The 27,763-nt window shown below is 46.1% G+C and overlaps 6 protein-coding genes across 6 annotated transcripts; 2 read left to right on the top strand and 4 right to left on the bottom strand.

Moving 5' to 3' along the window:
* Positions 1-303: 303 nt before the first annotated feature.
* DEU56DRAFT_913013 (uncharacterized protein) lies at positions 304-1,886 on the top strand (the record flags this gene model as incomplete). Its single annotated transcript, XM_041357470.1, has 5 exons — positions 304-700; positions 754-898; positions 951-1,292; positions 1,345-1,562; positions 1,618-1,886. 5 exons carry the CDS (start codon positions 304-306, stop codon positions 1,884-1,886), a joined length of 1,371 nt encoding a protein of 456 aa, XP_041208177.1.
* A 43-nt stretch (positions 1,887-1,929) lies between these two features.
* DEU56DRAFT_756339 (uncharacterized protein) lies at positions 1,930-4,762 on the bottom strand (the record flags this gene model as incomplete). Its single annotated transcript, XM_041350010.1, has 9 exons — positions 1,930-2,079; positions 2,142-2,225; positions 2,287-2,429; positions 2,573-3,044; positions 3,218-3,586; positions 3,635-3,748; positions 3,806-3,952; positions 4,010-4,221; positions 4,273-4,762. 9 exons carry the CDS (start codon positions 4,760-4,762, stop codon positions 1,930-1,932), a joined length of 2,181 nt encoding a protein of 726 aa, XP_041208176.1.
* Positions 4,763-5,198: 436 nt separating this feature from the next.
* Positions 5,199-6,641, bottom strand: DEU56DRAFT_756338 (uncharacterized protein; the record flags this gene model as incomplete). The annotated part of the gene is made up of 9 exons (XM_041350009.1): positions 5,199-5,245; positions 5,318-5,687; positions 5,748-5,844; positions 5,872-5,890; positions 5,945-6,021; positions 6,079-6,140; positions 6,195-6,315; positions 6,376-6,448; positions 6,539-6,641. The coding sequence occupies 9 exons, from the start codon at positions 6,639-6,641 to the stop codon at positions 5,199-5,201; spliced, it is 969 nt and encodes a 322-aa protein (XP_041208175.1).
* Positions 6,642-7,265: 624 nt separating this feature from the next.
* DEU56DRAFT_756337 (uncharacterized protein) lies at positions 7,266-14,442 on the top strand (the record flags this gene model as incomplete). Its single annotated transcript, XM_041350008.1, has 15 exons — positions 7,266-7,533; positions 7,586-7,915; positions 7,972-8,025; positions 8,091-8,171; positions 8,228-8,952; positions 9,068-9,176; positions 9,244-9,483; positions 9,536-9,709; positions 9,826-9,858; positions 9,922-10,059; positions 10,115-11,470; positions 11,535-13,027; positions 13,098-13,327; positions 13,371-13,565; positions 13,623-14,442. The coding sequence occupies 15 exons, from the start codon at positions 7,266-7,268 to the stop codon at positions 14,440-14,442; spliced, it is 6,246 nt and encodes a 2,081-aa protein (XP_041208174.1).
* A 7,271-nt stretch (positions 14,443-21,713) lies between these two features.
* On the bottom strand, positions 21,714-22,678 carry DEU56DRAFT_756336 (uncharacterized protein; the record flags this gene model as incomplete). Its single annotated transcript, XM_041350007.1, has 5 exons — positions 21,714-22,178; positions 22,303-22,343; positions 22,436-22,460; positions 22,591-22,602; positions 22,640-22,678. 5 exons carry the CDS (start codon positions 22,676-22,678, stop codon positions 21,714-21,716), a joined length of 582 nt encoding a protein of 193 aa, XP_041208173.1.
* A 1,009-nt stretch (positions 22,679-23,687) lies between these two features.
* On the bottom strand, positions 23,688-27,694 carry DEU56DRAFT_947113 (uncharacterized protein; the record flags this gene model as incomplete). Its single annotated transcript, XM_041359057.1, has 10 exons — positions 23,688-25,007; positions 25,058-25,329; positions 25,394-25,422; positions 25,798-25,852; positions 26,076-26,679; positions 26,724-26,944; positions 26,992-27,207; positions 27,254-27,361; positions 27,409-27,564; positions 27,616-27,694. 10 exons carry the CDS (start codon positions 27,692-27,694, stop codon positions 23,688-23,690), a joined length of 3,060 nt encoding a protein of 1,019 aa, XP_041208172.1.
* Between the last annotated feature and the right edge of the window lie 69 nt (positions 27,695-27,763).

The raw sequence follows: 27,763 nt of genomic DNA, 5'->3' as shown, positions 1-27,763 counted from the left end.
TTTAAAACTCAGTAATTCATGCCTTTGTACGAGTGGGTACTTGCAAATATGAATAGCACTGATCCGCAGTACTATGTTTGATGTTGATCGAGATCAATCTTGCGCGTGCAACGTGAGGGCGTGAGCAGTATGTTGAAATTTGAACGACATTGAACATTTCATTATGTTGATCAGATTGATCAAGTGTTGATTACATGTGTTTACATTTATCGATGTGCGTAGTTATCACAATATTAACTCGACAATCACCTACGATCCACAATCGCGACACACACAGAGCCCACAACAGAATATCCATCAGGAATGTCAGTTGCAAGACCGAAAGATTTGACAGTCGGATTGTTGGGGTTAGAGGTCCCGACAAATAGTCCTACAATAGAATGGAACGACGGACACAAAACGATCCTCCCAGCATTGTACGACAGTAACAATGTTAATGTCTGTCACACTGTCGACATCCCCATCATCAAATATCTTGCTCAATGTCCAGAATCTACACCGCACTCAAAACATGTGCTACACATATCCAACACTGACTTTCCAACAAGCGACGCGCTGGATCCGATCAGCGACGCGCTGAGTCAAAATAAGCCAGTGGTTATTAGAGGGATCGGGAATCATCATGTGGGTCAAGAATTGACGGCAGACTTTCTGGATCAATACTACGCAATCTCGCCACATAGGGCTGTATGGGTGCACGGTATGGCTACATCTTAGACGAATAACCATGCTGTAAAATAATTGAACCATCAGATGTCAAGGCCCGTGCAGTGGATCATATGAACCCAACTAAGCCAGCGATTCTCAAGGATTTCTTTAAAGCTATGAAGGATCCAGAGACGATCCAATGTGTACTGGACTTCCCTCTCGCACAAGCGTCACTCCCAGATGCCTTGAAGTATGTTTCCTCCTATATATCACTGCTCAAACGTTCCTAACAATAGGAATAGAAATCTAGATCACGGCTTGACTTACGGGTGGAATGGAACGACATATGATGTCCCGATCACGTCCAAGGTGCATCCAGAAAACTTCAGTGTCAAGGGGTGGGCTCTACTACACCATGCTGGATTCTTGACGTATCCTCATCACGACGCGGAGGGGGCCTTGACATGGGCGAAGATGGAAGTGGGAGTCAAATTTTGGGTCGTATTCCGGCCAAAGGATAGACACGACGATCGCCAACATCTTCGAGATATGGCGATGAACCTAGCAAACATGACTGAAAATGGACCTTGGATACGACAGAACTGTGATGCCGAGGTTGTCACCCTCTATCCTGGAGATATCATGTGCGTGATGGCCATGGATATATAACTCATACACTAACCTACTAACGTGCAGCATCATGCCCCCAGCTCAGGTGCATGCTGTCTATACGCCAGTTGCATCCCTTGCAACAGGGGGGCACTTCTATCACTATGGGTGCATGCACCTGACAGAAATATCTCGTTACCTGGACGTTTCATCAGGCGACTGTTTGACAAACCAGATACTCCATAATGCGCTGGAGACCCTTCGACGTATGATGATTGCAATGCCACGGTTGTCACCCAGAATACGTATGATTAGTGCATTATCATTCGAATTCTGTTATAACTCACATCGCACGAGAAGGACTGTTCAAACGATCGATATTAGCCCTGTGCATCATGGTCAAAAATGGGAAGCAATATCGCGCAAAGGGAGGGCCGCAGTCAGCTGTCGCAGACACAGAAACAGCAACACCAAGTCTTGACATAGCGATAGCTATCGCATCGCATCTCGGAGTCACTAAACGAAAGCCTGCACACACACTACTGTACAATGGAGATCAATTGGACAGAGGCAAGTTAATTGAGAGGGAGAAACTAGACAAGGCGATAGAGAAATTCACTGCGTTGTAGGATGTCATTGTACATGTGTAGCTGTCTACATTATATTCAACTGTCATGCTGGAATGTCCCTCTGATTGTCCTTCACAATCGTGGCCAATAACCTGAATCCAGCTTCATACTGTATGTCTGCGCCCGACTTCGACAGTCGCAGCTTGCACAAGAATTGAATCACGGTCATCACATATTTCAATGTGCTGTTATCCTGTGATAACACAGTTTTGTCAGTTTGGCTGTAATTAAAATATACAATAGGCATATATTCACCGAGACATAATTCTCCAAATCACTTTTCAAAGATGACGCATCATGTGAGGCACGAGTGGAAAGCTCAAGCAGCACATTATGGGCCTGGTGTGAATTCCAACAACAATATTAGTACTCAAATAATGTCAAATCTACCATCACTCACCAACGGGGATAGTAACATATCCTTCGTCTCTAATGCATCCTTGCACTCGAGGGCAACATCTCGAAGCCACAACTCAATTCTCATAAACGATGACGCCGCAGTACTGACAGCTTCAGACAGGGATTCTGTCATCAGGGCGGAAGCTACGCGTCGCGCAACACACAAAAATGTATTATAGTGCGATATAATCTTGCTTTGTATGAATTCGTCTCTCTTGGGATCAAGGAGAAACGAGTGAATCTACTTAATCAACATATGGCAGATTTGAGAGAGACAGATGAAGTACCTACCACTGGCGGAATAGCTGTGGAATTGATCTGAGATGAACTCATAAGATCCTCTATGGTGTAATTCGCTACTGATGGCATTGCGATCCTCGCCTTCTTTTTTGCCCGTTGTCGTGTAGCAGCAAATACGACGGGTCTTCCGAGGCTAGGGCGAAAATCGACATCATTTTTTGATGGCATAGTGGGCTTGTCGTTCTTGAGAGTCCTTGATCTCAATCTCGTCAGAGGGATGGAATCTGTATCACTGGGTGTATCTGTCAACATGTCACTGGGATGGGTGATATGTGAAGTGTGCACAGCAGATTGGTGATCGGAAATATCGCCACCCGCTAGCATCCAGTCGGCAGCAGACAAGCAAGGATTATCAAAATCCAGCGTGAGCACTGGCTCTCCACCGTGCGATTGTATCTGCCATTGACCTGTAGAATATTTTGCATCGACTACAGTTGGTTGCACTTCTGCAATGTAATCCTACACCAATCACGTCAGTAGATTCATCACGAGATGTCGCATGTAAATGCACTAACGGGATGTACAGAATTTGTGGTACAAATTTCGTGGTCCACTGTATGAGGTTCACTGGCGTCGTATTGCGTACCAATTTCCACTTGCACAGTGCCATCATAAGATATTTGTTCACTAACCACAGGTGTCCCACACGCTTCTGAATCACATTGGACAGCACAATCAACATGAATGCTTGAAAGGAAAAAACCACGAGCAGCAGAAATGAAGAACTGTGCCATACTCTGCCGCTCCTGTGGAATCGTTTGTGTCGCGTTCAGGAAATGTGACATGCCATATAATTCGCAGTATTCCTGATAGGTGGCTTGAGTCACAGACCCTTTTTGAAGCGCGTCGTCAAGAGGGGTATCCTCGTCAAGTCCATGGAGTTCTCTCAATCGGACGACAATATGTGCAATCAACCACCGTGAAATATCAACACGGGTGCTCCTGACACCCATAGTACGAAGGGCCCGCTTGCAGTAAACCCAGTCGAATGGAAGTGGGAACTTGAAATTATCTGTTAGATGCAATATAGACGGTAAAAAATCACGTACGGGCTTCAAGACGGACGTTGGTGAAAATTCAGACATTGCAATTTCGTCAGAATGTGTGACACAAGTATCACATTCAACAGCATCTCCAGCAGTGGACCGTTGTGATTTGTCATTCTTTAACCAGAGGAGCATGAGTCAAAATCTAATTCGATATATTCAGATTGAACGTACCGCAACATCTGACAACTCATTTTTCTGATTTACACTGCTGGCTTTATCTCTGGAACCGGATATGGCAATGCTGGCAGATTCATTGGGAGCGAGAGGTGTATTCATGACTGTATCAACTGGATCCAACACTATCTGACTATCGACCTGCTAGAGAAGGATCAAGAAGATCAGTTATTAAAATCGAAAAAATATGCAGGGACGCACCGTGGTATCTGTTACTAATATTTTTTGATGAGGCTGGTCCATTGAATGAACAGGTGTCGGACTTCGTGATACCTTTGCCACGGTACTTCCATCCATAGAGCAATCGACTGCATGTAGCAGCTTTTGAAGATCCTCTTCGGACACACAGCCCTGAAATGCACCGCACAGATCATGCTCATGACAATTGGTCATGTGGTAGGCACTCCAATCAACTCCATCGCAGATCAGAGACATATTGGTGTGATGCATGGTAGGTCACATACGTAATGCTATGATATCTTCGCACTCTCGATTCTGTAGGGACCTTAAGGTTACATTATGGTCCTTTTCCAGAGTCTCACGACTCCTATCATGAAAACCGCCGACTTTGTGGTCCAACCATAGATAGTAATCCAGTGCTGGCGACCTAAACCCAGCTTCGAGTGGATCTGCAGAATCTCGAGCATCCACGAAAAATGCGATGCGGACATTGTGCATGTAGTCCATGACTGAAAGGTATGTATCTCGGAGTTGAATAGCCAGATTATTTCGAGAGTCGGTCAGGTGAATCACGATCTTCCTGTAGAGTCCAAATTTCTTGTTGATGGCTCGCAAGGCCACACGATAGTGTGCAGCAATCGGGCAGCTCTTTGAAGCTATTCCAGATACTTTGAATGAACACTCGCCATCTACATCTTCAATTGTCGCCGTTGATTTCATCAATATTCCTATGTTCTTCTTGCTCCAGTGGCGGAATATGAACGAGGGATCCATGGATTAAATGTTCTGTGGTGACAGAGAGACACAATGGGACAACGAGACAAATGCAAGGCGGCTGTGTTTCATAATTACTAGCAAATGCGGCAATAATTTAATACGAGAGCAACTCGGGGGAGCATCTGCATCTGGAATTTTAAATCGCTCCAAGTACAGCATGCAGATCTGAGGCAGTGTACTATCCTTTGCAAACTCGCTACAGTAAATCTCCAAGCTTACCAAAATGGTGATTGTATGTAATTGATCGGCCAAGTGCTTCAACATCGGAATGTGATCCGTACATCGATCATGCATCCAGTTAATAATAAAGCCGAAAAAAATAAAAATGATGTTATTCGGCGCTCAATACAGCCAGGAGATCCGTGAAAATCGGACAATTCTTAATACACTAAAACACATACGAACTTATCCGGTGCATTGTCCCATGAAGCCGTTATACAATTTTCTTGGGGTGCATGTCGTAGGTCGGTTCAATGTCGGCTGTCAGACACAACGAAAATCAAATTCAACACAACACATCTACACAGGCTGGGCAGCTGTAATAACTAATACCTTCAAGATCCCATGACTCGGTCTCTACCAGGATATTTTTCCATTCCTCTGGGATGTTACCATGCGTCCTCGCCTCTCTCAGGAGCAATTTTGCCCGACAATACATTGATCCATTGCCAACCACCCCAAACGGACCACCACGGCAAATTGGCATGGTCAAAATGGCGAGGAACCCTTCCGGCAACACAATGTGATCGTATGTAGATGGCAACAATGGCTCAGGACGTCGATCAACCTGACAGTCGAGAGCATCCAAACATGTTTTGCTGAACCACTGTTTGCATTTCCTGCAGTATCGCTGGGAGATGCTAGGACAGTATAGAGTATAATCACATGCGGCACAGCGACACTGTGATGCACGCTGTGGATTCTATATATTTAAAATGCATCAGAATATAAACAAGGGGATGAAAATATACCGCAGACTTACACTAAGGTTCATACCATGAAGGCGAACTTTGGTCCTCTTCTTCACAAATGTGATTTCCACATTCCAACGATGGTATAGGGTCTCAGGTGGTAGTTGACTTTGTGAAATATTTCCTTCATCATACCTGACGATTAAAGCATGGTCTGAGATGAAGATTAATGCGTCAAATTATGGGTTATCAATCACACAACACACACCTTCAACACATGTCATATCCACTAAAGATGTGTGGTCGCTGAGCACCAGCTCATATTCACCCATGTATTGAGCCAGGCTACATTCAATGTGTCAGGATACTCGTGACGATCACTGAAATAACAGAATAACACACTCGACTCCGTTATCCTCCAAGTCTAACCTTCTGTAATACCACTGTATGTCCAGCCAGACGTCCTTTATCGGACGACGTTAAGTGATCGTGTGCATGTGTGTAATAAATACGCTCACATGAGTGTCCCCTCGTTTTTTCAAATAGATTTTAGCGATCTTGCCATACCAATACGACATAATGGGCAGACTTCCATCTTCCATTGGTACCGCCCGTACATCATCTGGGAAGATTGCGATACTAATAAGGTGCTTATCAGAGTCTTCTTCAACATGAAAGAGGAAAAAATTGATAACGCACTTTTGTCCTACCCTAAGTATGATTCGATGCAACTGATGCGTGGAACATGAACCATCGTCATTTTTGTAAACCCCTGTAAATTACAGTGACACAAAGTCAGTCTCAAGTGGACCATCAACAAAACTGCGTCAGGAGATGGAGAACATACATTCGAAGGACCTACAAGTCCGCAGTCGACGAGTGTCTGGCTGACTGCTACGCATTGGGGGAAGTGTTCTACGATCTACATGTGAGATGGAGCTGAGAATGGAGAGACGGTGAGACATCGAGTTCGAAATCACAGCGCAGAGAATATGTATGTCAATGTAATGGAACAGCAGATACCTCACCGCACACCGGGTTTGTAACAGATTCAATGTATCAGGTGTTGCAAATAAAATACTCGAGAACATTACAGGGTCGTATTACCACACATTTCAATACATGAGATCCGCGTTAAAATTCCGGATCAAAGGGTTGCTTACTGATAGTACTCCGGACGCTGTAGTGTTAGCATTTATGCCATGCCGTAAAAACATGAAGCAGTGCTGCAATTATACCATTTATATGGGTGGATGATCTTATGTAGGTGCCGAGTAATAGACATGCGGTCGTGCAGCATACTAAAATATACGTAATTGGAATGGAAGTGTAGCAGCCCACAGCAAATTGGACTGATGAGTCCACCGATTACCCTTGAAAAAAAAAATTGAGTTCACAATGAGTCACAAGATCCGAGGTACTAGGAGCGCAACAAGTGGATAGATCAGATCACCCATGGGTAGTCATGGCCCAATGGTCTGGGCATTCGTGAGAGAGGTTTGATGCTATAACAAATGGAGGGTAGTAGATAGTTTGGATTAACATCTAAACTCTAAATTCACCTCACATCAGTCAGTCTGAACAGCGCAATGGCAGACAATGTATTCGAAATTCTGCAGGATATCATGGAATGCGGCATCCTCGATTCCAGCCCAGACAGACAGACGACTGCAAGGACTGTGCAATGCAAAGAACCTGGTGCAAGTGATGATGGGTGGAATTCAGACACAGATATGAACGATCTTTTGGCGGCCATAGAAAACTGTGGAATATTGGACAAAGGAAAGGAGAATTTAATAGACAGTAAAAAGCCGCGTGGAAGGCCGAAAAAAAAATTGATCAAGAGAACTGTGAATCGTGAGTCAATCCCATCGACCCCTATATTCATGTAAATGAGAATGTCATGCAGGCAGTACTAAAAAACAGGCATGTCCTGAAGATTGGTTTGAGGTGGAACAATCAGCTCAAAATAATGGCCGGAAACCTATCATACGAGCCACAATAAGCCCAGTACCTGAGGATGTACCAGCCGATAGGAATGTCGTTCAAGTTAGCAACAGTGATAGAACAACAACAGGAAGACGTGCAGAAGTTCCTGTCATGGTATCCCATATCCACGGCGGAGACAAGGCACAACAAATGTTATATGAGAGTAGCGGAGCCCTCGAAGAAACTGGAGTGACAAAGAACAGAGGTCGAGGACGTCCTAAAAAGCACGTGGTGGGTTCACGTTCAACAGGTTAGTGTTTTTGTACCTTTAATTTAGACCAACACATCTAAAATTTTAATTGACAGTGTCGAAAAAAAAAGTTCTTGATGTGGTCACTGACACACACGATCATGGGAAGGGTGAGCACCAAGAGTCCCTAGGCCCCATTGGCCTGATATTGTATACCAACACATGCTTTGTTTAGGGAATACAAATACCACAAGCAGTGGAGTCGACAACGAGGAACCCGGGCCAAGGGTTGATATCACAATGCCTGATACTGCTTGTGAGTGAATTACTGGAAGGAATGTAGATCATGTAATAAAATTAATTTTACTGCAGCTCGTGCCATGTCACGCCCAATTCTTTGGACAGATGCCTGGAATAATTTACAAACACTTCAATCAAGCACATGGCTTGACGCAGCAGTGGCAAACTTTTATCTGTGCCATGTCTGGTATGAAGGCCGAGGCCGAACCTGCATGAGATATCTGGACATGTACGCGGCAATGGCGGGTGATTTATGCGATCATGAGATACAGGAAATGAGGATCAACCACTTCATCGATCCAGATGCTGCATGTCCCATGGTTCCTGTCGGATTCATCGTCCATCACTCACAACATTTCTTCGCTGTAATATTCGATTTTATACGACATACAGCACACGTCCTTGGCCGCAATATTTCGAATCATATTATGCATGTTCGTCAGACCAACCTGGATGACTGGGAAGCTTGGGAAGGGCCTAGATATTGGAGGAATGTTGCAGCACTACATGGGTGGACAGCAGGCGATGTAACCGATGTTTGCATCAGAACTCAAGATTGGACGCAAAATGGAGTCGACTGTGGCCCAATAGCTTGCTCCGTGCTGGAGCAAGCTCTGACATGCGGGTTGGACACACGTGGCAATTTGCCGCCGATACATCTAAAATGTGGACACAAACTGCGCATGGAAATATTCCGCGTTGTTTTGGGGCGGATCAAGATCAGCTGTACAGATTACATGATGCTTCTGGACAGTCCCAAAACTCATTGGATGGCTCATGACATTCCAGATGAAGATGTCATTTCTGCGATACAGTGTGGGCAGCAACCAGTTGAATGCCTGGGCCTGCTGGAGGAACTGGCCGCTTTAAGCATGATATGCGCCTGCTTGCAATCACACTATGATAATCCAGGATCCCGAAGACCACTTTCACCACATTGACGATCACAATGTCACCTCCCATCACGATGACAATCAATATGAGGAGGGAGGAGCAGTCGAGAAACATAGAGTGTCAGAGGGTCAGTATACCGCTAACACCCTCATCGGAAGTAAAATGCCCACATTGATAAATTCTTGCAATTCTAGTACCATCAAGCACTGAACATAAAATACAAGCCCCACCCACATGGCACCAACTCAGGAGGGTTCATGCACAGAAACATGAAAGACGTCCTGTTATCCGTGCGACGATCAGCCCTGTACCAGGGGGTACAGTTACACTTGAACATGTTGCCAATGTCAACGACTATACAAGTTCCACACAGGGATCCACCAGGCGTAGTCGAGGCCGCCCCAAAAGGAAGTCTGGACGTCACTATGGGCCAAGTAAATAATATTGGATAGTGTATTTGCAAGGATACTAACTATTCATGTTTAGGGTTGAAGAAAAATATGCGTCCGAACCTCCCTGAAGGGCATGATCATGGCGATGAATTCGAGTTCCTTGCACACGATAATAATTACCAATCTCGAGGGGAAGAAGCCTTGCCGCACAGAAGACAAAATAATAGGAGTCTTGCAACACAACATGCTAGGCAAACACGAGCGACTTGTGAGTAATATTTTATCTTCCAAAGGCGCACACAAGCTGCAACATTCAATGTATAGCATGCGAACAACAAGTCAATAGTCAATCACACGTGAGTGATAATGAATCGCAAGGTGAAGGTGAAGGTGAAGAAATCACCATGGAATCTCGGTGTAAGTATCAGTATTTATCAATAGGCAGTATATGGGTGTTTGATGACTGTGTTTTGGATTTAGGGAGTCCAGGTAATTTTTTGGGAGAGATAGATGATGACGAGTACAGACCTTCGCCACCACCGCTGCCTGAGGTCCGGTTACCGTCACTGGAGGCACCACCACCGCCACTAGCTAAAATGACAGTTGGAGACATTACTTGTGAGTTCAGAATTATCTTGATGTAACACATAAAAATCATACATATTTATCATAGGTCGTGCAATGGCCAGGCCATGTGTATGGACTTCTGCCTGGGACAACTGTAGAACCCTTGGGTTCAACGAGCGGCTTGAAGCGACGGTTGCAAACTTTTACCTGTTGCATGTTTGGTATGAGGCGCTGAACAGATCACGCATGCGATATGTGGATGTACATGCAGCAATGGCAAAAGAAATGGCAGATGAAGACCTGGAGCGTTTTAGGAGGAACCATTTTGTGCCTCATGATGGCGGATGTCCTGTGGTCCCTGTGGGATTCATAGTCTGTGATGCCGAATTCTTCATCAGTGTCATCTTCGACTTTCAGGAACGCAAAGCGCACATCCTGGATTGCCATATTTCTGATGGCACATTGAACATACATCGAAATGATTGGAGCATTTGGGGAGGACCTGAATATTGGAGAAAAATTGCGACCCTTCATGACTGGAGCCCCGGAGATGTAACAGATGTGTCAGTGATACACCGGGATGTGACCACAGATGTGGTGGACTGCGGCCTCATGGCCTGCTCTGTGCTGGCACATTTCTTGATCTCAGGAGTCGATGGGCACGGTAATCTACCACCATTTCAAACACAATGCGGCCACAAGCTCCGCATAGACATGTTGCGCGTTGTCGCCGGACGTATAAGGATGAGCTGTAGTGACTACCTCATGCTCCTGGACAACAGACCGGACGATTGGCTAGAAGATGATATTCCAGACGATGAGGTCATCAATTCCATTCAACATGGGCGGCATCAGGCTGAATGCCTCGAGCTCTTGCGTAAATTGACTATCATCAGCGCTACATGCTCGGCATGCCAATCTCCCATCCTCAACCAGGCAGGACGCAGCCCCTTACACCATGATGAGAATCGTGGTGACACTCCAGTTGATCGTGATGATTCAGAAGATGGTTATGGCGAAGATGAGGATCACCTCGGCACAATCCTACCTGCAGAAAGAAAGGCGAAGCTCGTCCAACTTTTCAAAGCGAACAAAGAACTGGCTGGATCCCGCAACCGAAATGCAATTCCTGCTCGTGCTGTTGGGACGCATCTTCAAATAGAATCAGAGCCGTCAGCTGAAACAGATGGTCAAGTTGATTCTCAACGCTCCACATCAGCCTCAGCAACTCGTAGGCGAGTGTCAAACTGGAATCTGGGAAGCAACAAACGATTTCCTCGACCAATCGCTCCAGTACCACTAGTGGCATATTCAGGTAGAAGATGGCTTCAAGACAATAGGAACTTCGATGATTATGAGGGTGGGCCTACAATAGAGATGCTGAGACCTCCGAGGGACGTCAATCCTACAATGACAATTCCAGGATGGAGGCATGCAGCTGTCCACTGCTTGGGTGGACTGGGTCGATCACGGTTATAGGATTTCCCCTAGCTCATTCCACATATTCTATCAATGCGACCCCATAGCTACAATGGCGCACATCATGCCGGTTGGCACAACCGATTGCTATGATGCATCCAAACAAGTGCCAGATCGTGTCACAGGAGAATACACCCTCGACCGGCGAGGGCCTGACCAGGATGGACGCTGCACACGGGTATCAGATGTGGACATAATGTCTGCGTCTGAAATCATAGATTCTGTGCAGTACGACCCTCCGCTGCATGATGAGTGTAGGTTTGGACACAACGCCTTTGTGCGTGGCCGCACTAGTCATCGGTATGGAGATGGACCTGCATTGTATATTGATCTCGAAAAAGATGCAATCCAATTTTCGGAAGATGAGATAGAGATCTCGGTGGACATAGACAGCATCATCTGGACCACGAAGACATTCCGGTGCAGGGGATCCGTCGGCATTTATGTGACTCCACCATTTCAAGTGAAACCTGGGATATTCAAGCATAACCATACATATGTCGACATCACAATTCCACAGTCAGAGGCCGATGCGCATGTGCCCGGGGGCAGGACCGAATGGCTGTCCAAACGCTTTCCAATGTCTGCCATCCCTCATGCTTGCATTGGGAGGATATCATCTGCTTCCTCAACGCTGAATCTTTATATCGCATTTCCAAGAATGATTCACCGACACCCAGTGAACGGCCGGAGAATCACACTCATTCCCCAGGAGGTCTTGGACATCTTCTGGGATAGGGTGTTGCTTCCTTCCATAGGAGATTGCACGGATGCGAGCTGGGCCCCTTACCTCAAGCACACATTGGAGGAGGCGCGATACAAGGCTAATGGAGCGGGAGGACGTAGAGGGGGATGGGGACCGCCCAAATCAATTCCCCTATCTGATGATGACTTCAAGGATGTACAGGAACGCATGCAGGATCGAATTCGCGATGGAGAGGCTGAGCTGAGTATGTTTGGGTCGTTGTTCTTCATCCTGGAAGGAAAGGGCATAAAGCTGCTCACGAAGGATGGTCAGAGAGGACGTTTCTCAGGACCAGAAGAGGCCCTTCGTCGAAACCTGTCTGACCTCGACTGGCCATACATGATGAACAGGCAACATGGAGAACTTCTTGTGGACGTCGGGATCTCATTCACACCACGCTCACCAGATGTACCCGTCGTGGGGGTATGGAGATTGGACGCACTTGAAGCATCATTTGGTGCAGGGGGGTACAAGAGAGGCGAGATGCATCATCACAACACACTCTCGAGATACGGTGCACTGCAGGCCGAGATGCAGCAGGAGAGGGCCCAGCAGACGCACATCGCATTCCGAAGCACCTACAACCTCTACTATGAATCCATCCGGACGAACAACAACCGCGTGAGCTTCGCTTCCGACAGCGATGCATACAAGCTTTCCCCACCATACATGGCTGAATGCTTCGAAATGGTCAAGGTCATCGACGGTTGCAAGGAGAAAACATATGGGGTCAGGGACGAGTACAGAGTGAGTGGACAAGCAGCCAGAATAATGCTGGAGAATATCGACACCAAGGTCAGTGGTCCTGGCTCCATGAATCACTGACATACAAACTAAAATAACTCATGCGGTGATCACCTTGCAGGCTACGGAATATCTGCGATCTGATCCAGTGCTGTGGATACCATCGAAGGTCTGGTTCGAGCTTATTAGAAGAAGGGTTCGGGAGCTTCAGAGGACCCAGATAGCCATCGTCAGAAAGAATCCACCAAACCTCGGCATCCTCACCGGCCTGCTGAATCACATGCTTCGTTCAACGACATCCACCCCCATCATCTATGACTTCCATGTTCGCGAGTCCCTTGCTCTCCTCGAGTACAGAAATGTGCTAGAGACAGCAGGAATGTTCTTCTTGCAGGAATTCGATCTCGGCCAGCGAGACATGCTTGGATGAAGTGCAGCAAGTCGATGATGTGAATGTGCTGGCTCTCATGGGCGTAAACGCAAAGGCTCAAAGAGATAGAGCAGTAGGACGAAAAAATCCACAGGCAATGGCTGAATCAGAGCTTGAAGACTATCCCCTTGGTAGGACGCCGACGTGGACTCGACTCAAGTCAGCCATAGCAAACTCCCCTGCAATGATCATGAGACCATGGTCTTGGTCTTCCAGGTTGTTCAACATGGACCTGTCCGTCGGACGATTGTTCATCATGTTCACCAGACACATATGGCTCATGCTGACAACTGAAGTCTTGAAAGGCGTCACACCCCACCCAATCACACTGCAGGAGGCGATGAAGTGCTGGACCATAACGAGTGTCGATGACGTCCTTTCTGCTGTCGCATTTGAAGCCTGCAATTCTGGACTGCAAGACCACACTGGAGTCACGGCCGGTCGGATGGGTCCCAGGTCCAGAGGCTTTGGTGACAGGTCCACTCTATTCTTCCCTGATCCCGATGCGTCCTACAAGGACAACACTCAGTGGTCCACGCTGTGGGAGGGAGATGGATACATTGCAGAATTTCACAGGACTATGCAGACTATGGACGAGGATCAGCAAGCATCGTTGAAGCAAGGATTATCCGAGGTTTTTTCGGAGGTTCATTGTCTCCCAGCAAGTGGGTCTAGAGTGTGGACACAAAAGAATGATGCCATCATTTTTGTCACAAACCCCACATTTTACAGGATCGACTGCATCGGAAGGGGAGGCGACCGTCAGCAGAGGGCCACCAGAGCACGTCGTACAATGAAGTTGATCAAGGGAAAGCGCATATTTGCAGCTGACCTGATGGACTCGCAACCCTTTGACACAGATGGTAATCTGAGAACGAAGACCGAGAGACAAAAGCGTCGGGAGATTCGCAAGAAAATGACCATGACCAAGAGAAATCAGAGAATCCCCCCTCCCCCACGTTCTCGCAAGCTCCTGCCATTTCCCATGCATATAGGACAATCTTTGGAAGGAGAAAATGTAGTGGCTGAAGATTAGAGTATAGATGATGGTCGAAGTTTGTACTTGCCATGCCTCCCATAAGTATCATCAGAAATATATGCACATGTGAGGGACATATTACTGAGGGCTACAAGGTAAAAAGAAGCACAAGCCGGACAAGTCCACAGACTCGGACATCCTTTTTGTGTGCAAAGGGAATGTACCTGAACACTTGAAAAAGGTTCGTGATCATCACATTGGGTGTATTTCATTTCAATAGGCAATGGAGTCACTTTCTATCCTTACAAGTCGATTCAGCCTTGGGGAAGAAGTACCTGAACAAGACAAACTAACAATGTACATGTATAACGATGACTTTGATTCAGGCTAACCAAAGGTTATTTGACTTTACATTTCAGGGACATAGACGACTCACCAGAGCTAGGGGAGGGGCAGTGACAGTGAAAGAGAGAAAGATGAACTTGAGAAATGATGGTTCAAATAGACCACATTTTACAGCAATTGAGTTAAGGGTTTCTCGATCAAATCATAATGGAGTGACAAAGAGGGTCATTTTATTCTTACCTTGCCTTCGCACACAGAAAGGTTTTCCGAGTGTAGCTGCCTAGGGAAAGAAGTTGACTTATGGACAGGCTATCATTATTAGAGTCACTTCTCTGGTAGTCTACATCAACAACCACCAACTGAACGAAGATGTGAATGTCACCAATAAAATATTTGATACATTCACATCATCATTCATTGGTTGATTGCTAATGTAAACTCTGTTGGAGTTTTTTGGTCAAATCATAATGAAGTTACGAAGGGGGACATTTAAAAAGGCAAAGGCATCCAAGAAACAAAAGTCAGTCAAATCTAAGACTGGGACAACCTTTGTGTGTGAACAAAGGCTGTCTGAGTTTTAGACTTGACTGCCTTTCGCTTCTTGGCTGGCTTTGGCCTTGTAAGTGACCCTATTCATAATTCCATCAGGATTCGACAGATGCTGTTGTAATGGTGCAAACAAGGTCAATAAATAGTTGCCTGGGTTGAGGGTTGGATTGGGCAGAGGGTTACACTGGGCCGAGGGTCAGATTGGATAGAGGGCTTTGCTGGGCTGGGGTTGGATTGGGTAGAGGGCTTCACTGGGCTGAGTGTTTCGCATTGGATTGGTGACTGATGCTCAGCCGCCTGGGTTGAGGTCGTATTGGGCACAGGGCATGATTAGATGGGGATTGAATTTGGAAAAGGGTTTCCATGGGCTGAGGGCTGCATGTCGCTGAGGGCTGATGGTCAGTGAAGGCGAATCATATTGGTGTTCTGTGGAGCGATGTGGCTGTTGCTTGGCATAGGGTACAGATAATCAGAGCATTATGGCATATCAGTGTCTGATTCATTGTCAGGTTCATGCAGTCTATCCGTCAATTGCTCAAGAGCAACTCATTCATATGACAGTCGGCCACATGTTGGCCCGGTGTAGTAAACCCATAGGGTGTCAACTTCACAAATCTCGGTGGATGGGCGTAGTAACAAGTCTTCTTCGGGTGCCATGTGTATCATGGAATTAGAGGTGACCTCCCGCTTTGATGTCAAACCTAAAGTGAGTCAAGGGACAAATTGATACACACCTAATCTGGTGAGTACGACCCTTTTTCAAGCGTTCATCTACCATCCCTTCACCCAAACGACTCCGAGGAATATTGCCATGGTCATTTTCTGGCTTTGACTTCTTGAACCTCCCTCTTGGCAGCTTCATTATCATTTGACTGATTTAGTCTGCATGAGGATTGACCATTGACTCGTCATCTGAAATGTAGCTATAGTGTTAGAAGAAGCTCCGGACACCGCTTTACAAACTAACCAGTGAATTCAATGTCCTTGAACATTAACTTTCTTCCCATGGTTCCGTCAGAGATACAATCATGTTCCATTCTACCATCCATTGCCCAAGGGCGACTTATTCATATGACAGTCAGCCACATGTCGGCCCTCAATAAAAGTTGATATTCATACCTTTCCTTTACACACAGAAAGGTTGTCCGAGTCTTATATTTGACTGGTTTTGCTTCTTGGCCGGCCTTGGTTTCATAAATTTCTGATCTCAGAAAGCCTGTGAGCAAATGGTGTAGTAAACCTATAATGACCTTATGAAGAGGGACACCTGCGGAGTGAAGGCCAGCTAGGAAGTCAAAGAAAGTTGATCCTGGTTTCCCCCCTTCATGGGGGATTCATCTCTGATAGAGGTGACCAGGATTTGCGCTTCAGATTCACTAGCTCGCCTATCAAGGTCTATATCCTTGTGGCTCCCCAGAGTTCACATTCCTATTTCCTCACCAAAACTGATGTCTTTCATATGTATCCACATTCACTCGTAACAATTTCCGATCTCAGAAAGCCTATGGGCAAATGGTGTAGTAAACCTATGGGTGTCAAAATCACAAATATTGGTGGATGAGTGTAGTAACAAGTCTTCATCAGATGCCATGCATATCAGAAATTAGAGGCGACCTTCTGCTTTGATGTCATTCCCTTCAACTTATTTTCTTCTTGAAGTTGGAGCTGCAGTATTTGCGCACAAAACAACAAGCACAGAGAATCTCTTCATCTAGAGACCAGAAGCCCTCACTCGTGAAGTTAGAACGCAGAAGATCACAACGTCAACCTGCCCCTGCGGAGGTCATTTTTTTTAGATTAGCTTCCGTCAGGGTTCAGGCTCATTGAGAATGGGTATCTGGCATTCATCGCTTTGGATATGCATACAAGTACTTTGTGGACACAAACCCAAATCCTTCAACATTTTAGCCTTGCGCTTATAATACTTTGTCAGTATAGTGAACCTTTTTTCTTAGGATCTGTCCCACCACATAGAAAATAGGTTGTACTGTACAGTGCATGGATTGAGGAAAGCACTACTGTGTTGCACTGGCGTGAACCAGGAGTCAACTGCCGAGTAAAGAAGAACCACCAGTAGGACCATGTGCTGAGTTGATGAAGTCTACAATTTCCAGCTGTAAGAACTTCACAAGGACAAAAAGGTTTGTGTCACTGTCTCGGACCTGTCTAAGACGCCATGAGACTCCTTCAAGAGGCTTACACGATGAATGCCTTACCAATGTACACCTTTTTATTTTCACTTCTTGTTGGCTCTGGGTGCTATTTTGGTAGGCAAGGTCCTGGTTTCTCCCCTTCATGGGGGATTCATCTCTGATAGAGGTGACCAGGATTTTCGCTCTGAGGGCTATTTGGGTGGCCATGTCCAGGATTTGCAAGCCAAGAAGTGAAAGTCGGTCAAATCTAAGGGCTTTTCCCCTTCATGGGCACTGATTGTAGCTAGAGTGTTAGAAGAAGCTCCGGACACCGCTTTACAAACTAACCAGTGAATTCAATTTCCTTGAACATTAACTTTATTCCCATGGTTCCATCAGAAATGCAGTCGTGTTCCATTGTACCATCCATTGCCCAAGGACAACTTATTCATATGACAGTCAGCCACATGTCGGCCCTCAATGAAAGTTGATATTCAAACCTTTCCTTTACACACAGAAAGGTTGTCTGAGTCTTAGATTTGACTGACTTTCATTTCTTGGCTGGCTTCGACTTTGTAAGTGTTCCTTGCCATAATGTCATTATGATTTCTTTGATGTTGTTGGAATGATGCAAGCAAGGTCAGGAAAAAGTCGTCTGGGTTGAGGGTTGTATTAGGGGGGGTCAGGAGTTGGCATGAGTGGGGACACAGAAAATACCATGGCCTACCCAACGAAGTATATTTGAAAATGAAGATAGTTGCAGGATAGTCTGAATCCCAGCAATGACTGTACATTGTCTGTTCTTCTTGGTCCGGTGCTTCTTCCCCAAGGCTTAGCCAAATGTTAATGATAGAAAGTGAGGCATGGGACGAATTGATACACACCTAACCTGGTGAGTACGACCCTTTTTCAAGCGTTCATCTATCATCCCTTCACCCAAGCTTCATTATGATTTGACTGATTTAGTGTGCATGAGGATTGACCATTGACTCGTCATCTGAAATGTAGCTATAGTGTTAGAAGAAGCTCCGGACACTGCTTTACAAACTAACCAGTGAATTCTTCCATTGGAGAGGCAGTCAAATTCCACTGTATCGTCCATTGCACAAGAACAACTTATTCATATGACAGTCGGCCACATGTTGGCCCACATGGCTTTGCCAGCCAAGAAGTGAAAGTTGGTCAAATCTAAGGGCTCCTTCCCTTCATGCAGGATTCACCTTTGATAGAGGTGGCCAACACTTTTTATTTTCGCTTCTTTTACCTTTTCACTTTCTTGTTGACTCTGGAGACAATTTGGGTGGCAAGGCCCAAGTTTTCCTCCTTCATGCGGAATTCATCTCTGATAGAGGTGACCAGGATTTTCGCTCCGAGAGCTATTTGGGTGGCAAGGTCCAGGATTTTCCAGCCAAGAAGTGAAAGTCAGTCAAATCTGAGGACTCCTCCCCTTCATGGGGGATTCATCTCTAATAGAGGTGGCAAACTTCTACTTATATTTCGCTTTTTTGTGACATTTCCAAAAACATTGGTCGAATTGTGATGGAGTTATGAAGAGAGACATTTATGAAGCCAAAGCCAGCCAAGAAGCGAACATCAGTTAAATCCAAGGACTCTGCCAGATTTTGCTCTAAAATAAAGTTCAAAAGTTGGCTGCCCCTGTCATGCAAGTCAATACCAGACAAGAAGCAAAAGTCAGTCAAATCTCAGGACTTGGACAAGTCTTGTTTGTGTAAAATCCACCAAAGCTGGGGAAATTGTGAGGAAGAGGACAAAAGCGAAAATATACATGTACAAGATGGCCACCTCTATCAGAGGTGAACAGCTTAGTCCCTGCTATGCATTTCTGCATAACACCTCTGCAATTCGCAATTTTGGCGTTTCACAAGGCAGATGCAGGCAGAATCTAACACACTGAACCTCGGAAACAAATTAGAAAGATTTATTTGCTGGTGCATCACAGTGGCATAGAGTGGTGAGCAGGCCCCCTCTGAGAGGACCGCATTCTTGCTTATGTAAGCAGTACCACCACCACATTCTCCTAAGATTGATTTTTACAGCCTTCATATGGCTTGGGTAGGATAAGGTAGGACTTGATTTCGAGGTTATTGAGCAATACAAAGACCATGGTAATGCCAGATTTGCGCGAGGAAATCAGATTCTGAAGTTGACGACCCTGGCCATGCTGGCCCCCCACACATTGATTTTAACAGCCTTCATATGACCTGCTTGAATTCAGGCATGACTCATTTTAGAGGTTATTGGACCATACAAACATGTTGGTCATGCCAGATTTCTCTCTAAAAATCATGTTCCAAATTTGACTACAACCCCTGTCATGCCCCTCCACCCAAAGATCGATTTTTTCAGCCTTCATATTGCTTGCTTGGCTGTATCTAGGACTCTTTCTAGAGGTTATTGGACCATCTGAATACATTTGTGAAGCCATAATTGCACAATAAAATCAAATTCCAAAGTTGACCCCCTAGGCCATGCTGGCCCCCCCCACACATCGATTTTTACAGCCTTCATGTGACTTGCCTGGCATCATGTAGGACTTGATTCCAAGGTTATTGAACACTCCGAAAAGGATGGTCGAGCCAGAATTGCACGAAGAAATCAAATGCTGGAGTTGACCCCCTAGGGCATGCTGGCCTTCCCCACATATTGATTTTTACAGCCTTCATATGACTCGCAAGGGTTGATGTAGGACTTGTTTCCGAGGTTATTGAACACTCTGAAAAGGATGGTCAAGCCAGATTTGCATGAGAAAATCAAATTCCGAAGTTGACCACCAAGGCCATGCTCCCCCACCCAAAGATTGATTTTTTCAGCCTCCATATGGCTTGCTTTTCTTTAGGTAGGACTTGTTCTAGAGGTTATTGGACCATACAAACACGTTGGTCGAGCCAGATTTCCCTCTAAAAATCATGTTCCAAAGTTGGCTGCCCCTGTCATCCTTCCCCCACCCAAAGATCGATTTTTTCAGCCTTCATATGGCTTGCTTGGCTTTAGCTAGGACTCGTTCTTGAGGTTATTTGACCATCTGAAGACGTTGGTCGAGCTGGATTTTGCTCTAAAAATCATCTTCCAAAGTTGGCCACCAAGGCCATGCTCCCTCACCCAAAGATCGATTTTTCTAGACTTCATATGACTAGCCTGTCCTTCAGAAGCATTTTTCCTGGGGGTTATTGAGCCCTCTGAACACGATGGTGAAGCCATAATTGCCCGGAAAAATCGTGTTCCTGAGATATACAGGGTCCTCCCCCTCCTCCTGACCTCATATATGTCACTATCCCGGTGTTCCGCCTCAATACCGATACCGAAAACATCTCTCCTAGGGTATTTGAGGCCTCTGAATCGATTGGGAATGGTCTCAGACCTTCCGGAGGTCGGCATTCATGTGATATGGGAGGTAGGCTCAAATATCAGTATTTTGGACATATCTCCACAACCGAACCGCCGTTTTTCTTAATTGTTGGCTCATATCCATCCCAGAAGTACCCTCCATGATATGTACCAGCCCACCAAAAGATATTTTTTTACAAGTTTGAAACCTATTTCTGTTTTGACCCTATAAATGGTCTGGCGTATTGTCTGGTTTTGTCGCTAGTCTTTGCTATCGTAGGCTTGCGTATAGGGGGAGGTCAGAATCTCGGAATGGGTTGACTTGATTTTGCTTATTTTTGCGAAAATATTGCTATGATATGGTATGATTTTGCTTGATTTTTGGTGTTTGAATTGCAATGTAATCGCTTGTCTGATCGTATTGTACCGAGACAACGAGACACCGAGACAATACGTTCTCATCCTAATCCTAGCGCTAATCCTAACGGGCGGGCGGGGGGTGTTTCTAACTCTAGCTCTAACCCCTCTAACATGGTACGCGAAGCCTAGCTAATGTATACCCTTGTTATCCTTATCCTCGGATTGACTGTGGTACGTAATTGAATCGCATGTTATCGTATGGCGGTGTTGATTATCTTATTGTATCGCATCGTATGGTATGGTATGGTAGTCTATTGGATGGTGTTTCATATCATTGACTTGGCTGTGGTAGTCTATCGTATTGGATTGCGTCGTGTACTGATCCTTATCCTTATCCTTGTTGATGCGGGTGCTTTCTTGATTTGCCTGGTCTGCGGTATATAGCTGGTCTTGTTATCGTAGTCCTTGTCTTGGGTGAGGCGTAGGCTGAGGTCAGAATCTCGGAATGGGTCGCCTTGATTTTGCTTGATTTTTTCGAATTTTCTTGCTATTGGATGCCTTGATTGTTGCTGTCGTAGTCTGGCGTGAAGCGTAGCCTTAGGTCAGAATCTCGGAATGGGTTGACTTGATTTTGCTTGATTTTTGCTGTTTTGTTCCTATAGTATTGGCTATGATATTGCTATTGTAGTAAGCGGTGGTGCTTGGCTGGGGGGTGACACGTAGGTCCAGGTCAGAATCTCGGAATGGGTTGACTCGATTTTGCTTGATTTTTGCGAAAATATCGCTATGATGTGGTCTGATTTTACTTGATTTTCGGTGATTGTATTGGCCTGATCGTATGGTATCGCTTGACTTGCTATCGTAATGCTTGTCTGATCGTATGGTATTGCTTGACTTGCTATCATAATGTTTGATTGTATCATATATCGTAGTCTTGCGTGCGGTGGCGCTGATTGGGGGGACACATTGGCTGAGGTCAGAATCTGCATGCGAGTTGACTTGATTTTGCTTGATTTTTGCGAAAATGTTGCTTTGATGTCGTCTGATTTTGCTTGATTTTTGCTAATAGAATGACTATGGTATGGCCTGATTGATGCTATGATATCGCTTGACTTGCTATGGTATGGTACCGAGACACCGAGAGAATACGTTCTCATCCCTAACCCTAACGAGAGGGCTAACGAACCGAGGCACTAACAACCGAGGCACTAACATGGTGCACAAAGCCTAACATGTGTATACCCTTGTTATCTATCATTTTTGTTATCCTGATACTTCTTCATCTGTTGGTGACATCCGGATGCTACGTATTGACTTACGGATGCCAGATAAGACTTGCGTATTCTGGATAAGACATGCGGATGCTAGATAATGTATCCGGATGATACATTTCAAGTTAAGGATGCTGGTTAAGACTTGCGGATGGTACATATTGACATCCGGATGCTAGATAAGACATCTGGATGGTACGTACTGTATCCGGATGCTACATATTGACTTGCGGATGGTACGTATTGACTTACAGATGGTACATATTGCCTCGCGGATGCTGGATAGGACATGCGGATGCTACGTATTGACTTATGGATGCTAGATAAGATATCCGGATGCTATTTAAGACATCCGGATGGTATCTGGATGCTAGATATGACATCTGGATGGTACATATTGTATCCGGATGCTGGATAAGACATCTGGATGGTATCTGGATGGTATATAAGACAACCGGATGCTACGTATTGACTTGTGGATGCTAGATAGGTCATCCGGATGCCATTGACTTCATTGTCGTATTTTTTTTTTCACTCTGATGGGTCGTCTCAAGGTCAGAATCTGACTTCCTCAGCCGTCGATTTTCCTTGATTTCGTCGAAAATATTGCTGTGGCGTGGTCTGATTTTTGCTTGATTTTTGGCCATACTACTACTCCAGTCTTGCTATGAGATTGCTACTGTCATGTTGGCAAGTCATCGTCAAGACAAAGTTCATAGCCTGCTGATGCTCCTCCAGGTTACAATACAATGTGAGTGAAAGAACATCAATGTCGATAAATTTGTTGGAGCTTCCTGGAACCCTGTATTGACAATGGGTGGGCATGTGGATCTTGCTCTCACACTGGGGTCCATTCCTAGGAACTACAACCTAGAATGACCAAGGCACATGGTATATATATACTAGTAGAGTTTCATGTGAGACAGGGCTAGCAGTCATAAGGAGGAGATCTGGCCACCCATGAGGTTTTTGAAAGGTCACGTGACTTGTGCCCACATAGATCATACAGTCAAGGGGTATTTGTGTCATCACTATCACGCTAGGGGTACTAAAATGTAATCATTAATTCTAAAATTTACATTGACTCTCTCTCAGAAAATACATCAGAATGAGTTATATCATACCATTGCTAGCGTGTTCGATTAATATGCACAACAACAATCTGATTTTGTGACCATGCTTGGTCTGAATGATTATATTATGGGACTATGGTAACACGCATCCCTACAAGTACACAGGTGACAAAGAGTGCTAAGTTAACTGGAAGAAAACAACCGAAACCCTTGAGAGACGCTGACATCTATTTGTACACTAAAATCTTGGCCAGTATGGCCCTCCAACCAGATTCTCGGTGACTACGATCTGCTGAGACGTAGTTGCGCGTACTTATTATGTATTTGTCACCTGGCTCAATGCGTATCTTCTTGAGGCGAGGCAGAGATCTGGCAAGGAAAGCAGAGACAGCATTGGGGTTATACGGCGGAGATACCCCTACATGAAGAGTTGTGATTGAGGTGTTGACTGCGAGGAAAGAAAAGTCCAATGCGCCCAAGCTGCAGCTGAATACTAGCCCCAATTCTTTCAAACTGGGGCAATTGAGCAGTACTGTAGAGAGTCCAGACAGCGATGCTCTTGGAGGATCAGTCCAGTAACGACGGGTGCCTAGAAAGAGGGATTCCAAACAGGGGAAGGCAGATGAGAGCGCGCGTAAAGTGTTATCGTCCAGAGTACACATAGAAAAGGACGCCAGGTCAATATGCGTGAGCGGGACGCCGTATAGGGGTTCCAAAAAGTTGATTGGAAGGGGGGCGCTGTTGTATGACCCGTGAATACCCGCATCAACTGAAAGGCGGCGGAGGTCCATAGCAGAAAATGTGGAATTGTTGGAGACGCCGAAATCCTGGGTGAGAGACGCAATGAATGCTGCCAATGCAGCTCCCCCAAGGTGGACTGGAAGTACAATGGTGAGCTGGCAGCAAGGGATAGGAAGTGCGCGCAACAGGCACATTGCAGACTCAAAGGGGTTATTGTCGATCCCTCCTAAGATAAACGATGTCTGTAGTACGATCTCAAGCGAAACGATGGGATGAATGGAAGTGATTGTATACGGTAGCGTGCGGAGTGAGTCTTCAACCACAAGGCTCAGGGACTCCAAGGACGGCAAGGACGCAATCGCCTTCATTCCAGTGGGTCCAAGGAGTGATACTGTGAGATGCCGCAGTGAGCGAAGCAAGTGGAGAGACTTTTCAAACGATTCCGTATTTTTAGGGAGATCGACATAAACAAGGGTTCTTAGGGCCGATGGCGCCGTGAGAAGAGCAGAGATGGCAGAGTCCAGACCCGTAGCATAGTGCGGGAGTTCGACAAGCCTTAGACCGTCATGGAGGAGTGCAGGGATATGTTCAAGGAGGGTGTCGTGTCTCGCTCTGAGCCGCAGGCGATTGAGGCATGGAAGGAGGGGGTTTGTCGAGTTTGACTCCGAGTGTACGCGGAGGACATACTTGAAGGCCTGAGCAGCGCCGAAGGAGAGACTAATACCGGAGGCGTCGATTTCGCGTATATGCCGTGCATATAGGTATAGGCGAGTTAGGTGTTGCGGCGCCAGCTCAGTGTATAACGACTGAGGCAGCGTCAAAGTCGTCAAAGTGAGAAACGAGAGACTTGACTTACATAGGACCAGTGATTCTCATTGAACTGTCTGTGCAAGATGTGGTCGGGTATGAGGTGCAGCAGGGGCTCTGCAGACGGTAATTTCCTCCACCATGTTGGGATCGAGGCGTCAAAAAAGGCTTTATTGACGGTGGCAAGAGCGACAAGGTCACTGAGACCTAGCTCATCTACGGCTTGAGCGTATGCGTGCCCAAAGACTTCGAGGAGGATTTCGTAGTGTAATCGGTGCATTTGCGATTGGTGGTGGTGGTGCAATGTGGGTTGTAAAAATGCTGCCCAGAGCTCTCAAGAGACAGCGAGCGGCGGTGACATCAAAGCTTTGATCAAGGAACTGACTGGGCGTAAATGAAACGCAAGCTTCTGTACTAATAAGGAAGCACAATGTGAGATAGCTAAATGAAAGGCTGTGACAGATGTTGCTCGAGCTGGGGGACATGATTGAAATTGATAGACTAGTCGTAAGTATGTCATTGGATGAGTACTGATAGGTATTGCATCTGTCCATAGGAATTTTGCGACCGTCTCATAGGTGTGAGGAGGGAAAGTTGTCTTTCCGGCGAGATGACGGCCGACTTATGATCTAATTAAACATCGATGTTAATATGTCGCCACGTTCAAGTATCGTCATTAAATAACCAAACCAGTTGTCACTTCTATAGTTGGCTGCGTAAGCAACCAGATTTAGAAGTTCTACGACTAGTTTTAGAATCAGCTGCATATTGTGAAGGATGGGCACTCACCAACGGTTGCCGAGGGACGAAGCACTCATATTTTGAGGTGAAATGTGGGGTACGCCTGTCATCAGTGCAAAGTGAGATAGGGGCTATTTGTGCTTCCCAAATATCCCATTCGATAATGCGTCTCCAGTGCGTGCAAACGACTATGTAAGTCTATAGTAGGGGTGCAGAAAATGGGAGTGCTCATTACATGACTATCAGTTCTAAGGCCTCTTCGACCACCTGCATCCTAATCTCCGCCCATCGCACGCATGACCTTCTCAAATCCTCAGTCATCTCACCTGCTCCAACAGCAGCAGTCTTGCCTGTGATACCCTTCGCACGCAAGATTTCAAGCATGGGTCCAACAAGGAGCTCCGGGGTTACGGGAACATAAACTTCGTCTTCCTCATGCGGTGGAGGATCAGATAGATGGCCATCTTGTTCGGGGATGACAGACTTGGATGGAGAAGGGTGAGGAGAGGAAAATATAACGCTGCTGACAGGAAGGGATGCAACGGGACTTGGTATATCAGAGAGTACGACGCTGCCTTTTTTGTACAGACCTAGCACTGCCCACTGAAATAAGTTCTTCATCCTCGTGCGTGGTGAGATGGAGGGCCTGAACCTCGGGCGAATGACAGCTTTGGTAGACGTCCCAGCTACCTCTGCCTCTGCACTTGCTGGATCCCGACGCCTTGTTTCAGCGACGACTACAAGGCTAGCTAGGAGTGCTAGTTCTGGTATTCGGCGAAGATGGGAGAGTGTCAGTTCTGCACGCTCAGTAGGAGGGTTAGGCGATTCAGGTAGTGCGTTGAACAAGAAATGTTCAAGATATGACATAAATGTCTTGTCGGTCAGATCTGCCGTGCGTAAAAGAGAAGGATGCAATAATTTAGGAGGGTCCTGCAAATAATGAGGCTGGGAGTAGCATACAGCAAAGTACTGACCGTAGATCCAGGTATGACCAGGCTGGGTGGGACGGAAGTTGGGCTGTGTGTAAGAGGCGAGGATGGCTCAAGGGTGGGCCGTGGACGCTTCAACGACGTCCGAGCTTGAAAATCCGGATCAGTAGGAATCTGGAACGGCTTTGGGACGGCGTATTTCGACTTGTGAAGTTCGACGACGGTCCTAACGTGCTTCCATTGATCATTTGTCGACTCAGAGGGCTCTAAAGAGTAGTCAGGTATGCATCAAAGATGCCAATGCGTTACATACTGATAAATACGACTTTAATCTGTCGCTCGCCGTGAAATTCTTTCACTGTGCCAATCACTTGTACAGGGTAGCCGATGGCAGTGACAAGTTTGGGCGGGGGAGGGGCGTTGTGAGGTCCGCTTGACTTTAGTGCGAGCCATCTGGCTTTCGAGTCCAAGTGGGCGAAGGGCGGAGGGTGGTGTAGCATGCATTCAATCACAGCAGTGGAATCATCGACTATGACCGACATAAGTACCAACCCAACCGAAAAAACTACACTCACTTGTATATAATGTCCACATCTTGGACACCTCAATGCCAACCACAATACCGACAATGAGTACTGTTTGACAGGGGATATGCCCCAGCCAATAAAATCGAGTGTTGGGTGCTGCAGTGGGCATTAGTAGACGTCAGCGTTAAGCCAGATGGGCAGACCTTTGACAATCCTTTCCCTCATTGCGAGAACATCCCTGATAAAGCAGGGAGCGGTTGCCTTGTCTGTCAAGGTCCATTTGTAAATGTCTTGCAGCGATGGCAAGATGCTACTCGAGCGCTTTAGATTAGTGGACCTGACATTGGCATTAGGAGCACCTATTATATCTCCTGGGTAAATTAGACGCGAGTCCAAACGGTTACACTCACATTGGGAAGTATAGGTGTCACTGAGGTCGTGCTTTACTTCTTTGAAACGAACCCGTTTGGTAGGGCGTGGATCTTCCATGGTCGGTGCAAAAGGTTGCGTGCTAATGCGTGAGATGCTCCAAAGGAGCGCAAACTGGGATAGAGGTGG

This window comes from Suillus clintonianus (genome assembly GCF_016758775.1).
Source record: "Suillus clintonianus strain FC179 chromosome Unknown DEU56scaffold_38, whole genome shotgun sequence".
Lineage (NCBI taxonomy): Eukaryota > Fungi > Basidiomycota > Agaricomycetes > Boletales > Suillaceae > Suillus > Suillus clintonianus.
The sequence above is the reverse complement of the archived record's forward strand: the minus strand, read 5'-3'. Positions and strand labels throughout refer to the sequence as shown.